General features: G+C 43.2%; 1 protein-coding gene across 1 annotated transcript in view; it reads right to left on the minus strand.

The window, feature by feature from the left end:
- Nucleotides 1-14,779, minus strand: part of Thegl (theg spermatid protein like) — a 35,126-nt gene that overhangs the window by 1,685 nt on the left and 18,662 nt on the right. Inside the window, exons 3-7 of the mRNA XM_052199454.1 lie at nt 14,412-14,477; nt 11,888-12,016; nt 5,406-5,543; nt 3,687-3,789; nt 194-325 (exon numbers count right to left, since the gene is read on the minus strand). Coding sequence (XP_052055414.1) covers nt 194-325; nt 3,687-3,789; nt 5,406-5,543; nt 11,888-12,016; nt 14,412-14,477 — 568 coding nt within the window. The remainder of the gene's footprint in view (nt 1-193; nt 326-3,686; nt 3,790-5,405; nt 5,544-11,887; nt 12,017-14,411; nt 14,478-14,779) is intronic.

The following is a 14,779-nucleotide window of genomic DNA, read 5'->3' on the forward strand; positions in this document are numbered from 1 at the left end:
ACTTCAAAGCCCACATTCCTTGCCCTCAACTCCTCTGCCCTCCTCCTCCTCACATTGGTAGCCTTCCCTTCCCGTCATAGAACACGTTCGACATTATCTTTTCTGATAATTTTGGCCTAGGCCTTGTTGGGGCAAAACGGCCTCTTAGGAGCAATCAGAAAGAAGGCTGAGAAGGGAGGTGGGGTTGGCTTACAGGACGGATGGGCAATTCACTCCTTTCTCTCTCATAGCATAGGCCCTCTATCTTAATCCTTGGGTGGGCAAGGTCTACAATCCTTGGGGTTGCAACAGCACTGAGGGTAGAGAAGGAAATCTTGGTCTCAATCTAGGAAAGAAAGAAAAAATGGTTCGTGAGAGCGTGTCCAGCTCAGAATTATAAAATATGGTCCGAGCCCTTGACTGAGCTCCAATAACTCCACAGAAAGGGTGGGAATCCTTCAGTAATCCTGGACAGGATCAAATTCCATCTCACTCAAACTGGACTGTATGGGCTCCACACCCGTACAGATTCAATCTTTACATGGTAGGTGTGGGAGAAACAGCCAGCGCTGTTACAGGTTAACTCTGAAATCTGTGGTCACGCTGATCTTGGTGAGATGGGTCAGCAGGTAAAGGAATTGCCATTTAAAGCTGATGACCTGTATTCAGTCCCCAGAACCCACATAAAGATAGGGGAGAACCGGCTCGCTAGAGCTGTCTTCCCGCCTCCGCAAGAATGCCGTGGCATGGTTGCGTGTGCGCATGTGTGCATCCACACATCAGCAAACAGATGTGATAAAAAAATTAAAAATAAAACACGAAGTTGACCAAGGGAAGGTGTGGCTGTATCGTATGTGTACACCCAAGAGAGAAGTTTGCTTCCTAATTTTTTAACCCTTTGAGGAGAGGGCTTTTTAGCATCACAGGTCACCACAGTAAAGGGCATTTGCCTAAGCGGCGTTCTCCTAATTGGAACAAGTAAGAAAAGCAGCAAAAGCCAAGATGAGAGCAGAAGCTGTGTCTCTGATAGACAGCTAGTTAAGAGTCTGGCAGGCTGGTGGGGGGCTTTGGAGCATGGCCCCTCCCTCATACTCAATAGACTAAAACAAAGGACTGAAAGGCTTTCATTTGGGGATGGAAGGAATTGGCTCTATTTTTGTCCCTGACGAGACATAATGCTCAGAAGGCCAATAATGAATAACTCTCCAAACCTGGATCTGGGAGCTGTGAACCTCGAAGGTTTAATATCTACCAAGAGCCTCTCTGATGTAGAACAAAGACAAGACTATTATTGCTACTTCTCAGGAGAGTTAAGTGACACTGATTTGTTTGTTTGAATTCTTAAATCAGGATGGTGTCTCTCAGAAAAAGCCACTCATTCTAAAGACTATAGAAAATAGAATAAAGCTTGTGTGAAGTATAAAGGACAATGGTCTCTTCGGCCACAGTCTGTTCTCAGCTATTTCTTTCCTTCCTTCCTTCCTTCCTTCCTTCCTTCCTTCCTTCCTTCCTTCCTTCCTTCCTCCCTCCCTCCCTCCCTCCCTCCCTCCCTCCCTCTCTTCCTTCCTTCCTTTCTTCTTCTTTTTTATTTTATGTGTATGAGTGTCTGCATGTATATCTGTGTACCTCGTATGTGCCTGGTGCCGGAGGAGGCCACAAGAGGGTATTGAATCCTCTGGAATTGGAGTTAAGGGTGGTTTGTGAGTTACCATGTGAGCAGTAGGAATCAATCCCGGGTCTTCTGCAAGAACAACTGCTCTTAACCACTGAGCCATTCCTCCAGCTCCAAAACTGTAGTTTATTTAGTAAACGCAGCCTGTCTCCCACACTATCTATTCTCCGTGTCTTGTTTGAACTCTTAAATCAGAGATCACAGGGACAACGGAACTAAAGGATTGTGATGCTGCCTCCCACAGACCCGAGTCCTTTATCAGTATCTAAACTGTGAAAACTTGCTCACATCATGAGCTCTGTCTATTCACACTACTTGCATTTGACTGTGAAGGCAGGGCTTGGGGAGCTAATTCAATGGTTAAGAGCACTTCCTGTTCTTAGAAAGGACCAGGGTTCCATTTCCAGCTCCCATATGTGGTTACAACTACCTATAATTCCAGTTCCAGGAGATGTATTGTCCTTTTCTGATCTTCGCTAGCACCAGGCATGCAAGTGGTGCACATATAGACATGCAGGCCAAATGCTCATGCACATAATAAAATAATATAAAATACAAATCTAAAATAAAATAGATCTGGGCTGGAGAGATGGCTCAGAGGTTAAGAGCACTGACTGCTTTTCCAGAGGTCCTGAGTTCAATTCCCAGCAACCACATGATGGCTCACAGTCATCCTTAACGAGATCTGATGCCCTCTTCTGGGGTGTCTGAAGACAGCTACACTGTACTCACATATAATAAATAAATAAATCTTAAAAAAAATAGATGTAAAATTAAGTATGAAGAGTTCGCAGCAGGGTATATCAATGGAAACAAAACAGCACTTTAATCGCAGGCAAGTAAACCAGTTGTTTTCCAAATTTGTTCTTGGGCTGTTTAAGTGAAGATGACAAGGCTGAACCGTCAAGTGTCCACATTTTACATGCATTCAATAATGTATTCCCTGCCTGGCGCACTGTTTCTGTCCCTATTTCGTTGATGGAAGCACCACGAGGTTGGAAGCTCAATAGTATGAGTTTATATAAGTTTATAGGAGACGACAAAGCTGATTCAAACGAGGATGGTGCATGTCTCAACACTGTGCAGACCTAATTAAGCATTTAAAGCACCTTGGATGAGTAGTGCTTTGTCTGCTATGGGACTCGAGGCGAACTGAAGGAATATGTCTACTGCTGCCTTTAATTAAGCCTTTTAATCAAAAGCAGATTACAACAATCACTCATTAGTCAATCACATTAAAGTAAAACAGGACAAAGAGTCGAAAGACAATGGATTCTAAGCTTTACATGGAATGCAGAAGGCCTGCAACAGCCAAAACGTACGTGAAAATATGAATGAAATTATTTCTTGATGGTTCTATTCTCTACTGGTCTGTATGTTTAATAAAGGAATAAAATGATAGCTTTATAATTTGTAGTAAGTTTTAAACTATTCATAGAAAACTGAATGCATACTTAAGTGTGAATAGTTAAGAGAATTTGGTCTATCACATGTATAATTGAGGAACTGAGTGAAGTTTGAAGCATTAGATAAAATGTTTGTGCTTATTCTTAGAACATTAAAAAATAATAATAACTTAGGGCTGGAGAGATGGCTCAGTGGTTAAGAGCACTGACTGCTCTTCCAGAGGTCCTGAGTTCAAGTCCCAGCAACCACATGGTGGCTCACAAACATCTGGAATGGGATGCTACTCACTCTTCTGGTGTGTCTGAAGACAACTACAGCGTGCTCATCATATAAATAACATAAATAAATAAATCTAAAAACAAAACAACAACAACAACAAAACCCCTTATCTGAACCTGTTCAGAGAATGGAGCTCAGAATCTGGGTTTGTTTCCCGGCACTCGGGAAGTGGCCTGTTCTGTGTTCTTTCTGTAATGGGGTAGGGATGACTATAATACCAGCCGCCATGCCTGCCCGCCTTGAGGCCTCCAACTGTGGGCCTGAGTAAACCCTCCTCCATTTCGCCTCTCCTCGCATACTTGGAAGTAACCTGACCGAGTGTTGTGCGGTAAGGTCCCCCGCCACTTACATTCTTTGGAGGAATGTAGTTGGGATCTGTGCCTTTGGCTATGGAGAGTCGCAGAATTCGGGGAGAAGGGTCAGAGAAACGGACAGTGCCTGGTATCTTCTCTCTGAGGGGGTGATATGCAAATGGAAACAAGATGTCACCTTTGGCTGACAGAACGGTAAGAACTCATTGCTACAACCAACCTGCAGTGTGCTCTTTTCCACACGCAAGAGAGGCTGGGGTTTTTTTTGTTGTTGTTTTGTTTTGGTTTTTTTTGTTTTGTTTTTTTTGTTGTTTTGTGTTTTTTTTTTTTTTACCAGATTGCTGTTTCTCACTTATTCACAGTATGAGATACATTTTATGTGTCACCATGTATGCAAATATGCTTGTATATAGGAAGCAAAATTCTAAAACACTGCTTTTACATCTCATATTCTGATTTAATTCTTCGAAAGTTTGATTTCATTAGGGGAAAAAAGCCCTAGAATCATATGTCCCATTTTGCATGGGTTCTGACCCTACAGTCTGCCAAAAAAAAAAAAAAAAACCCTCACTTCCTACCAACACCTCATATTAGTTTCTTGAAATGATTAGTCCCCTCAGTCCCCACTGAAGATGCTCTGGGGCTGTTCTCCTCTGTAGTATGGTGTGTGATAATCCTTGTCTTAACTCTCAGCCACTTGACCAGTTATCACAGGCTGCGTACCCTATATCTCTTTCTCTGATCAAAGATCTACCAATCAATCAGCAAATCTACAAACTTAGCATGGAAAAAAGTTTTTCTCAAATAAGTGATGACTTTCTAAGGATAGAGAGCTATATAGGTCTTGTTATTATAATTAAGATAGTTAACGTGCATAAAACTTACCCTTTCAAAGTAGACAACTAAGTGGTCTCTAAAATATCCACACACTGTTCAGCCATCAGCATTAATCTGAGGGTATTTCCATCAACCCAATTTCATATAGTCACACAAAGACCCAGAATAATCTAAAATGATCATTAATACGAAGAACAAAATTCAAAGGCAGTTCATGATTTCAAAATCTACTAAAAAGCGGTGATAATCGTTGATTGTGTATTATTGCATAAAGACATTTAGGACCTGGAGTAGGGCTGGCAGAAATAAAAGTTTACACTTTGGGGGTTGGAAAGATGGCTCAGCAGTTAAGAGCCACTGACTACTCTCCCAAAGGTTCAAATCCCAGCAACCTCAGGGTGGCTCACAACTATCCATAAAAGATACATGATGCCCTCGTGTGGTGTGTCTGAAGACAGCTACAGTGTACTTAGATATAATCGTAAATAAATAAATCTTTCAAAAAAAAAAGTTTGCACTTCTAAGTCAACTGGTTTTTGACAAGGATACTGTTCCATGTATGTTTGGGTTTGGTTTGCTAGTATTCTGCAATGCATACATGACTGTATGTATTTGCAGGGAATAGTGGTTTTGTAGCTTTTACATTGTCTACAGGATCTTTCTGGGTGCTGTAGATTACAAGCAGGAGCCATCATAGCAACCTGAGAGACTCATTTATTATCTAATCATGGCTTTACTGCGAATTTTTACCCCAGCATACACAGTCTGACCACCCCTGCCTGCGGCAGATCCTCAACAGTTTCACCCAGGGTTTTTGCACAGGAATAGCCAGTTCATTCAGGCTCCTGACTCATGCAGACTAAAGCGGTGACCCTCAAGCAAACTAGATCAGGATTTCTGCAGAGCTTAAGATACTCCACCTAGTTAGCAGACACTGCGTTTTGAATCTGTTGGGCTTGGCCAGCTTCTGGATCCGCTTGGAAGGCCGGGTAAAGAGCGCGGGAGGAGAGATCTCCCAGATAACAGACTCTCTTCCGCAGCTGTAGTAATATTGAGCTCTGCAAGTAGCAGAAGAGAAAAAAGAAAAAAAAAAAAAAGAAAACAGTGACATGTGAATCCAAATTATTACAATTTTCTTCAGCACTGATCCCCAGGCTTAGGAGAGCTTACGTGTGTGCCGCTGGCTGCTCCTCCCCACCGGGAAGAGCTAAGTTGTTTTAGAAATGGTTACAGCTGTCAAGTTTTCCGTTGGCATTTATTATTTTACTCTAAAACAGGTAGCTTTCCTGTGTATCTTCCAAATGGATCAAAAGGTATATTTGTGAAAGGAGATGATTAGCTGTTCTTAAAGTCAAATAGTTCTAGGAGGGGTGGTGCACACCCGCAATCCTGTACTCAGGAGGCTGAGGCAGAAAGATTCCATTTGAAACCAGGCTGAGCAGGACACATACACAAACATTCCATTGCAAAAGAGAAAGGAAAGAGAAGGAAGAAAAGGAAGGCGACAGGGAGGGGGAGAGCGGAGAGAGGGAGGGGGAGAGCGGAGAGAGGGAGGGAGAGCGCGGAGAGAGGGAGGGAAGAGGAACGAAAGGAAGGCAGTCCGGATTGCAGGCTTGCTTGCTGGGAGAGATCCCGTCCTGTCCCGTGTCCCTTTCTCAGCCCTGTAGTGGTGGTGTCCGCATGGTGTGGAGCACGGTGGACATCTCTGTCTGTGACCCTAAATGTGATCCCTTACTTCAGATGACATACCTGATGCACTCAAGGAGAGAAAAATGTCAAATTTTCAGTGTACACCAAGCTATACTGATCATGCTTCAGACGGAAGCATTCTGTGACGGAACAGGAAGTCGTCGTTGGGCGACTGTACCATATGCTGACTGAAACAACAGGCTATGCGGAGCTCATTGTCTGTCTTCGTTCTACAAAGTCAGACTCTGGTGGCCCTCAAGATGGGCAGGGGGAGAGGGGAAGAATTTGCCATGATGAAGGAAGCATTGAAGCCACATATCTCACTGTCTTTAGGAAGACTGTGTGATCCCACGGAGATTTTCCCGCCCTGTTCTCAGTTAAACTGTGACTTTCATGGTTTTCTGGATTGGGGGCAGGAACTAAGCAGTAGATGGGAAAATACGGAAGATGTTTGACAGCTTAGGGGACCAAACACTCCATCTGGAGTCAGAGAAGGGGTGGCTCCTTTGAGCAAGAGAGGAACTTCCTTCTCTGTTACAACAACAGGATCAAGGATTCCCAGGTAAAAAGGGACAGAAGAGCCTGACTTGACCAAAATGTCACTGATGACTCTATCCACACTACTGCCTGCTTGTGTGGCTAGGCTTTAGAGGAGGAACACATAGGAAAACGTCCCGCTGAGGATAGCAGAACTATTGGAAAACGGAGGAGAGTAGGCGGTGGAGTCTCATCAGATGAAGACTTAGAACTGACAGAATTCATACATCCCTATGTGCTCAACACAGAGGACACAAGGATCTCCTGTAAGGATAAACCAGAGGCCCTCGTGTGAGAACTCAAAGAACCCTTCGGATAAGACTGACTTAGAAAGCATTTTCTCTAGCCTTATACCAGAAGATAAGAGCAACTCCGCCCCTCCCCCCCAGCAAGGAAACTTCTTTCTGCAGCTAACGGAGATGATCACAGAACTGGTCAAAATGCCAAACCCTACTGATAGACCTACAATGAATTCCCTGTGCTTTAGGCTCAAGGGACATTACAGAAGAGTGGGAGGAAAGACTGTGTAAGCCAGAGGACCAGGCCGTCTGCTGTGAGGCTATGCCTTCTATACATGACAGGGAAGCTTCTATACATGACATCTCCAAACTATGGTAACCTCAACAAAAACTCCCCAGTGACATGGCCGGCTGACATGTCAGTGTGTATAGGGGAAATCTCATGAGGCCCAAGCCCTAAATAATGAAGAGCTTACAGGAGAGAGGGAGCACCAATCTTCTTTATGGTGAAGCCACCTGATAAGCTACCCAACCCCAAGAGGTCAGCCCTAAACACAAAACACATCTGAACAACTTTAAATAGACTCATCAGACTGTGGTCACATCTATTTACTGTTTATATATATATATATATAATATATTAATAATATATATATATATATATATATATATATATATATATATATATACACACACACACACACACATACATACACACATTTGAGAGGGACATGGACCATTTAAGTGAATTGAGTAAATTTGGAGGAAGGGATCTTTTAAGGTTTTAGTAGACATATGTAGCAGAATTTTCCCCCAATTAATTTAAATATTAATACAGCAGGAAGTCTGTGATTGGACAGGGAAAAGAGAGGCGGAGCCAAACCTCTCAGAGACAGACAGAGAGAGGAAGAAGGAGAGGAGGAAGGAAGATGGAGGAAGAGAAGAAAGATGACCCAGATTCCGCATGGCTTTAAATAGCCACAGGTAGCTATGGACATCATAAAAGGACAGAATAATTGGGATGACTTGTCTAATCTAGGGGTCAGCTTGTATTGTTATCACTTGGCTCTGAAATTATTGTGTGGGCATTTTGTGAATTGAGAATTTATTGACATACAAATCTGACTGATTAATTATAAGCTTCTAGAGTTTTGATTTACTGGGTTAAGGGGATTTGTGATAACTAGCCGCAGGGGTTAGATGTCTGAGAAGGTCCAGGCAGCTCTGAGGCAGGCGAACCAGAACTGGGAAGACCACCAGCTGGGGCTAGCCTAGAGTAGCTGGTAGTGCGAGATGGGGCCATTTTTAAATATTTCCTGCAACAGACATGTGTACATTTTAGTTCAAAATATTTAAAAGATTTTCTTTTGTTTTTGCTTTTTGAGGCAGGGTCTCGCTATGTAGCCTAGAATGGCCTGCATCTCACTATGTAGATTGGTCTTCATAGAGCTTCAAACTCACAGAGACCTGCCTGCTTCTGCCCCCAATGCCTGGATTAAAAGCATCTGCCACCACACCTGGTTTATGTTATATAATCTGATGGTGCATGAATGTGGTTACTTGTGAAGCAAATAGATTAAATGGCTCAAGTCTGAGGAACTTAGTTTCAAATATTTAAAATCAGACAGAGATTCCGCCAGAAGGAAGCCATATACAAACATAGACACTAGCTGGGTGTGGCAGCACATACCTTTAGCCCTTTCACTGGGGGAAAGGGGTATGGACTTCTGAGGCTGAGGTCAACTTGGTAGACAGAGCAAATTCTAGGTCAGCCAGGGCTATATATAGAGACCCTACCTTAAAACAACAAAAAAGCAATTAAAAAGGCAAAACCATAACCCTAACAATTTATTTTGTCTAAATAAGTGACGGAAGATACATATATGTGAATTATGCCTTTTTTTTAAATAAAATCTTGCTATGTAGCCCAGGCTGGTCTCAAACTCTTCATCTTCCTATCTCTGCTTCCTGAGTCCTGGGATTGCAGGAGCGCACCATCACACCTAATTTTCTTTCAGAAATTTTAGGAAAGTTTTAAGAAGGTCTAGAGACTGTAAAGATTAAGATTTCCTTCCACCACCACCCCCAGCCCCCTCCAGGTCTCTTCCAGAGTCTCGTCCTTTTGCACTGCAGAAGAGAAAAGGATTTGTTGTAATTTTACCTTGAAAGCATCTCTAGGAGGTGGTAAGCCCTCCCAACAGGCGTTGTGTCTTACCTACAATTTCACAATATGTTTGCTAAATTATATTTAGTGATAATACTTTAACACAGTGGGAAAATGCCACCTGCCCGGAGGGATGATGACGTTAACCACGCATAACGGGCACGCTCTTGTTCAGACAAATGAAATAGTTTCCTTTAAGGATTTTGAAAAAAAACTGTTTAAAAGGTTTAAAAACAAGCAAACAAGCACACCAACATGTGCAGCCTACACAAACGTCATTCTGAAACAAAAGTCTACTTCAGCCAACATTAGATTGGGAAGGAGCCCTGCGGGGCTGAAGGGTTTTGTGTGGCAACTTCCAAGTGGGGGAATCCAGTGAGCTAGAGGTAAGTAGAGAGATAAAATTCTGGAGGCCTTAAATCACAGGAAACAAAACCCTTAGAAGAAGATGTGTTTAGGGAAGGACACCCAGGGGGGAACCACAGAAGCTGTTAGGGAGTGCCAGGCATGGACGGAAACATGGACAGAAAAGATCCAAGACCCCCTGAGATCAGCGAGAGGATGGGCATGCAGCCAGTCCTCTGAGGGAGCTGGGACAAGTTTCACAGATCCTTTCAGCTTCTAGGAGACATTCTAAAATGTCTCCTCCCATAAAACAGTATGGATGTGTGTTTGCCTGGGGAGGACTATTCCTCCAGTTCTTCAATTGCTAGAGGTTCTTTGTGTAGGTTTAAGACCTCATGTCCCCCTCCCCTCCCCACTCCACCCCATTTCTATCCACTTTAGCATGTTTATTGTCCTTGAGAAGCCAAAAATTTGAAGCAAGTAAGGGAATATGGAAGGGTTTTGGAGGGAAGAAAAAGAAAGGGAATGATGTAATTATATTAATTATTAATCTCAAAAAAATTGAAGTCCCTGACTTGAAAAATTAAGAGCTTCTGTAAGAATTCCTGAGAGATAGGTTAAGAAGATGTTTTCCTAACTAAAAGAGATCCTGGAGTCAGATGTGTGTTTAAAATGTGCAAGGCCCTGGGTTTAATACTCAGGACCAGGAAAAAAACAAAACCAAAGAAACCTTTAGTTTTTCTGTTTGTTTTCTGTGTATACCTGTTTTTCCTGCATGCACGTATGTACATCAAGTGTATGCCTGGTGCCCACAGAGCTCAGAAGGGGCTACAGGCTGCCCTGGAACTAGAGTTTAAGATGGTTGTGAGCTACTATGTAGGTGCTGGAAACTGAACCCAGGTCTTCCCACTGGAGCGCGGAGCCATGCTTCAGCCCCTCAAAAGAAAAGCCTATAAACAGAAAGTAAGATGCACATGTGGATCAAGCCTGAGGACCTGAGTTTGGGTCCCCCACCCACATAAGAAGGTGGGAACAGTTATTCACACTGCCTATTGCCCCAGCACTATATGTGGCAGAGACAGGCAGGTTCCTGAGGCTTGCTGGCAACAAACCTAGTCCCAGGTTCAGTGAGAAACCCAGTTTCAAAGAAATAAAGTGGAGAGCGATAGACAGGACACCTGAAATCCTTCTCTGGCCTCTGTACAGACACACAGGCAACGCCCAGCCCAAGTGAGCATAACATACTCACACAGTGAAAAGCCCACATTGGTCAAGGCTTTAGGAAATAGAATACAATCTTCAAGGCTATTGTTAGAATTGATCTTGTTCCAGAAAAACTTGCCTGTGGTATTGTTAGAAATAGGTTCAGGGTTGTAAAGAAAAAGACCACTATTCCAACTGAAGTGTCTGACAAGGCAACTTTACTCTTGCTCAAAGGGGTGTGCCCAGGAAACAAACACACCGAGACAGGAAGTACCCAGGAAGCACAAACACACCAAGACAGGAAGTGCCCAGAAAGCACAAACACACCAAGACAGGAAGTACCCAGGAAACAAACACACCGAGACAGGAGTATCCAGGAAACAAACATACTGAGACAGGAAGTACCCAAGAAGCACAAACACACCAAGACAGGAAGTGCCCAGAAAGCACAAACACACCAAGACAGGAAGTACCCAGGAAACAAACACACCGAGACAGGAGTACCCAGGAAACAAACATACCGAGACAGGAAGTATCCAAGAAGCACAAACACACCAAGACAGGAAGTACCCAGGAAGCACAAACACACCAAGACAGGAAGTACCCAGGAAGCGCAAACACACTGAGACAGGAAGTGCCCAGGAAATAAACACACCAAGACAGGAAGTACCCAGGAGGCACAAACACACTGAGACAGGAAGTGCCTAGGAAGCACAAACACACTGAGACAGAATGTGCCCAGGAAACAAACGCACCGAGACAGGAAAGGCCCAGGAAGCACAAACACACCGAGACAGGAAGTGCATTTGATTTTTATTCTAACGTGATGTCTGTGTCTTTTCCCCATCGGCTGGGGTCCGACCTCACAGTCTCATTAAGTTGTCCAGTCAGGAAAGTACAGATGCACAGAAAATGGAGGACAGGGAAGGGTCACTTTGAGTAAACTTAAGTTTTACTAGGTGGGAGGATTAAAACATTTGCAAGTCTTACAAGGTGGGAGAGACAAAAAGATCTTAATTCCTTGTCCTAAATAAAAGTTTGTATAGTATTTAATAGAATGATTCATATTTGCTATTTCTTACAGTATGAGACAGGAAGCCACCCTATAGCACAGTAAGTTTAGATTCCGGGATCAACAGTTTACAGCTGATGAGAGAGTCGGGCTTTAAGTTTGTGTTCCTTGTGGAGTCCTGATGAAGCACCCTGGTGGTGTGCAGGCACAAACCTGTTAGGGACATAATGTCGGGAGACCAGCCTAGGCTGAGCAAGGTCCTCAATTCTCTTGGTCAGCGTAGCTTTCAAAGCGGCCTCAGAAACAGGGCGAATGGGATCTTGATTTCCCCAGAACAGCCTCCTATTAACAAAGCAGAAAAGTAGAATATGGTTTTAAATAAAATCCTGCTGACAAGTAACTCAAAGATGACTCCTAACGCCTGTATGGGCTTGCCTTTGAGAATGTTCTCTCGCTCAAATCTATCTATCCACCTATCCACCTATCCATATATATATATATATATATATATATATATATATATATATATATATACATTTTATTTGCACCTGCCAACACAATGCTGATGGTATGATTTGTGAAAGTGAGGGCAGCCATAGGAATTGTTTCTCTCCTTCCGCCATGTTGGTTTTGGGCATCAAGCTCAGGTTGCCAGCCTTGGCAGCAAACATCCTTACCTGCTGAGCCACCCTCCATCCTCATCTCTCATAAATTTTATGTCCACACACCAGAAAGAAATAAGCAATGAATATTAAAATAAAAATCGAGTAAGATGGCCTTGTAACCAAATGGTAATCTTGGACCAGTGAGATGGATCGGCTGGTAAAAAGTCACTTGCTGCACAACCTTGGCAACCTGAGTTGGAATCCCAGATCCCACAGTGAAAGGGACGAACTGACTCCCAAAGTGTCCTCTGACCTACACACACACACACACACACACACACACACCACTCTGTGAAAGACACCACTAAGAGGACAAAAAGACAAACTCAGACCAGAAGACAGTGTATACCTGATAAAGGACTAGTTCCCAGGAAATACAGCAAACACTTGAGATAAAGTAAGAAGAAAAGAACTCTAATTAAAACTTTTCAAGACTCTCTGTGAATTCAGAGGCCAGCCTGGTCTATTGAGTTAGTTCTAGGACAGCCAAGGTTACACAAAGAACCCTATCTCAAAACAAACAAACAAACAAACAAACAAACAAACAAACAAGCAAACAAACATCCCACCACAGCCAACAACAACAGAAAACCCACCACCAAAAACTTGTCAAGAGTTCTAAACAGATACCTCATCAAAGGAAATATGCAAAGAAGGCTGTAAAACACGTTCAACATCCTGTCGTAAGGGAACTGCACATTAATACAGTGAGCTAATGTTCCATGCGTCTTACAATGGCGAAAAGCTAAAACACTGATAATACCAAAAGCTGACAGGAATATGAGACACAATAGGGACTCGAATTCGCGAAATGGGAACAGAAAACGATGCAGACACACTGGAAGAGACTCCTACGTTCCCTTTCGATGTTAAATATACACCTTCCATCTGTACAATAACTGTACTTGAATCCCAGACACTTACCCAGCTGAAGTTAAAAGACGCCAAAACCGGTACATACATTTTTATAACAGCTTTGTTCATAATTACTAAATATTAGCACCAACCCTTCATATAGATAGGTACATTGATAAACTGAGGTTTCCATATGAAGGAGTGATACTGGGCTCAATGGGATATGTTAAAAAGAAATGAGATTTTAAAACATCGACATACATGGATAAGCCTAGAATGTTTTTTTGTCAAGTCAAACAAGCCCCTATGGGGTCATACTGAAAGATTCCAACTGTATGGAAAGCCAGAGAAGGCAAAACTGTAGAAGCAGAAAGCTAATCAGAGGCTGCTGCCGGTTCAGAGAGTGGGAAGGGAGGAAAGGAAGGACAGAGTGGGTTTTAGGGCAGTGAAGTATTCTGTATCCATTATGCATCTGTCAAACCTTAAAGAATAGGACATGAAAAGTAAACCCTAGGACTATAGGAATGCTGACTACTCCATGGTAACGATTAACCACACTGTTAACAATGTAACTACATTGACACTCTAACAATGAACAGCAGGGAGGATTGGAGGAGAGCAGTAACTATACTCAATGTTTCTGCTCATCAAAACTTCTCTAGAAAGTGCCAGGCTTTCCTGAGGAGCCAAGGAAGAAAAAAAGGAAGTCCTTTTAGTCAAGTGTGAAAGACTGTGGGCTGGAGACCCAGAGAACGCTAACGTCCCGGGTGAAGGCTCCGTCCGAGTATAAAGGAGAGTGTGCCAAGAGGCTGCCACAGGGGACTTGCAGGGTGGACACAGGAGTTTCAAGGGAGTTCAGAGTCGCACCTGGGGCAGTGTTTGTCAAAACTCTGTTAATAAGACATCTGGGGAGCTTCAATACTCCCAAAACTCTACCCTCAAACTAATTTAATCAGATTTCTGGGTATGGGATCCAGTCTGTAATCAGTAACGAAGCTCCCTACATGCTTCTAATATGCAGACAAACTTGGGGACCATTGCAGGGGTTAGCTTTCATGTCTTGAGTCCCCTTGGGTTAACAATATTGGCAAAGTGAGCCCAGGTAAGAAGAGATGGTGGCCACTCCTGAGATTCAGGTATAATGGTCAACCAGGAATAATATTTATGTCGTCGATGAACATAGTCATTGCAAACAAAATCATATAACATTGCCTTACCTATCTGGAGTTCCCCATTGCTTTTTCGGTCTTGCAAGATCTTGAACTCTTTTTCTAGAATAAAAACTAACAAATACAAGCTAGTTAATTCAGAGAGTGCTTAAGAAATAGTTTCACAACAGATGACTCTTAGTCAGACATTTATTCTGGGGAGGGGCAAGTGGGACAGTGCATATTTGGGGCATCTTAGGCTGCTGAGAGAGGGTCTGAAGAGATGGCTCAGGGGAGTGGTTAAGAGTGTGCCCTGTTCTTGCTGAGTACGCGAGTTCAGTTTCCAGAACCTAGGATGGGTGGTTCACAGCTACATGTAACTCCGGTTTCGGGAAATTCAGCTCCGGAGAACTGAGCCTCTGAGGACACCGGCACTC

Source organism: Apodemus sylvaticus, chromosome 11, assembly GCF_947179515.1.
Source record: "Apodemus sylvaticus chromosome 11, mApoSyl1.1, whole genome shotgun sequence".
NCBI classification, from domain to species: domain Eukaryota; kingdom Metazoa; phylum Chordata; class Mammalia; order Rodentia; family Muridae; genus Apodemus; species Apodemus sylvaticus.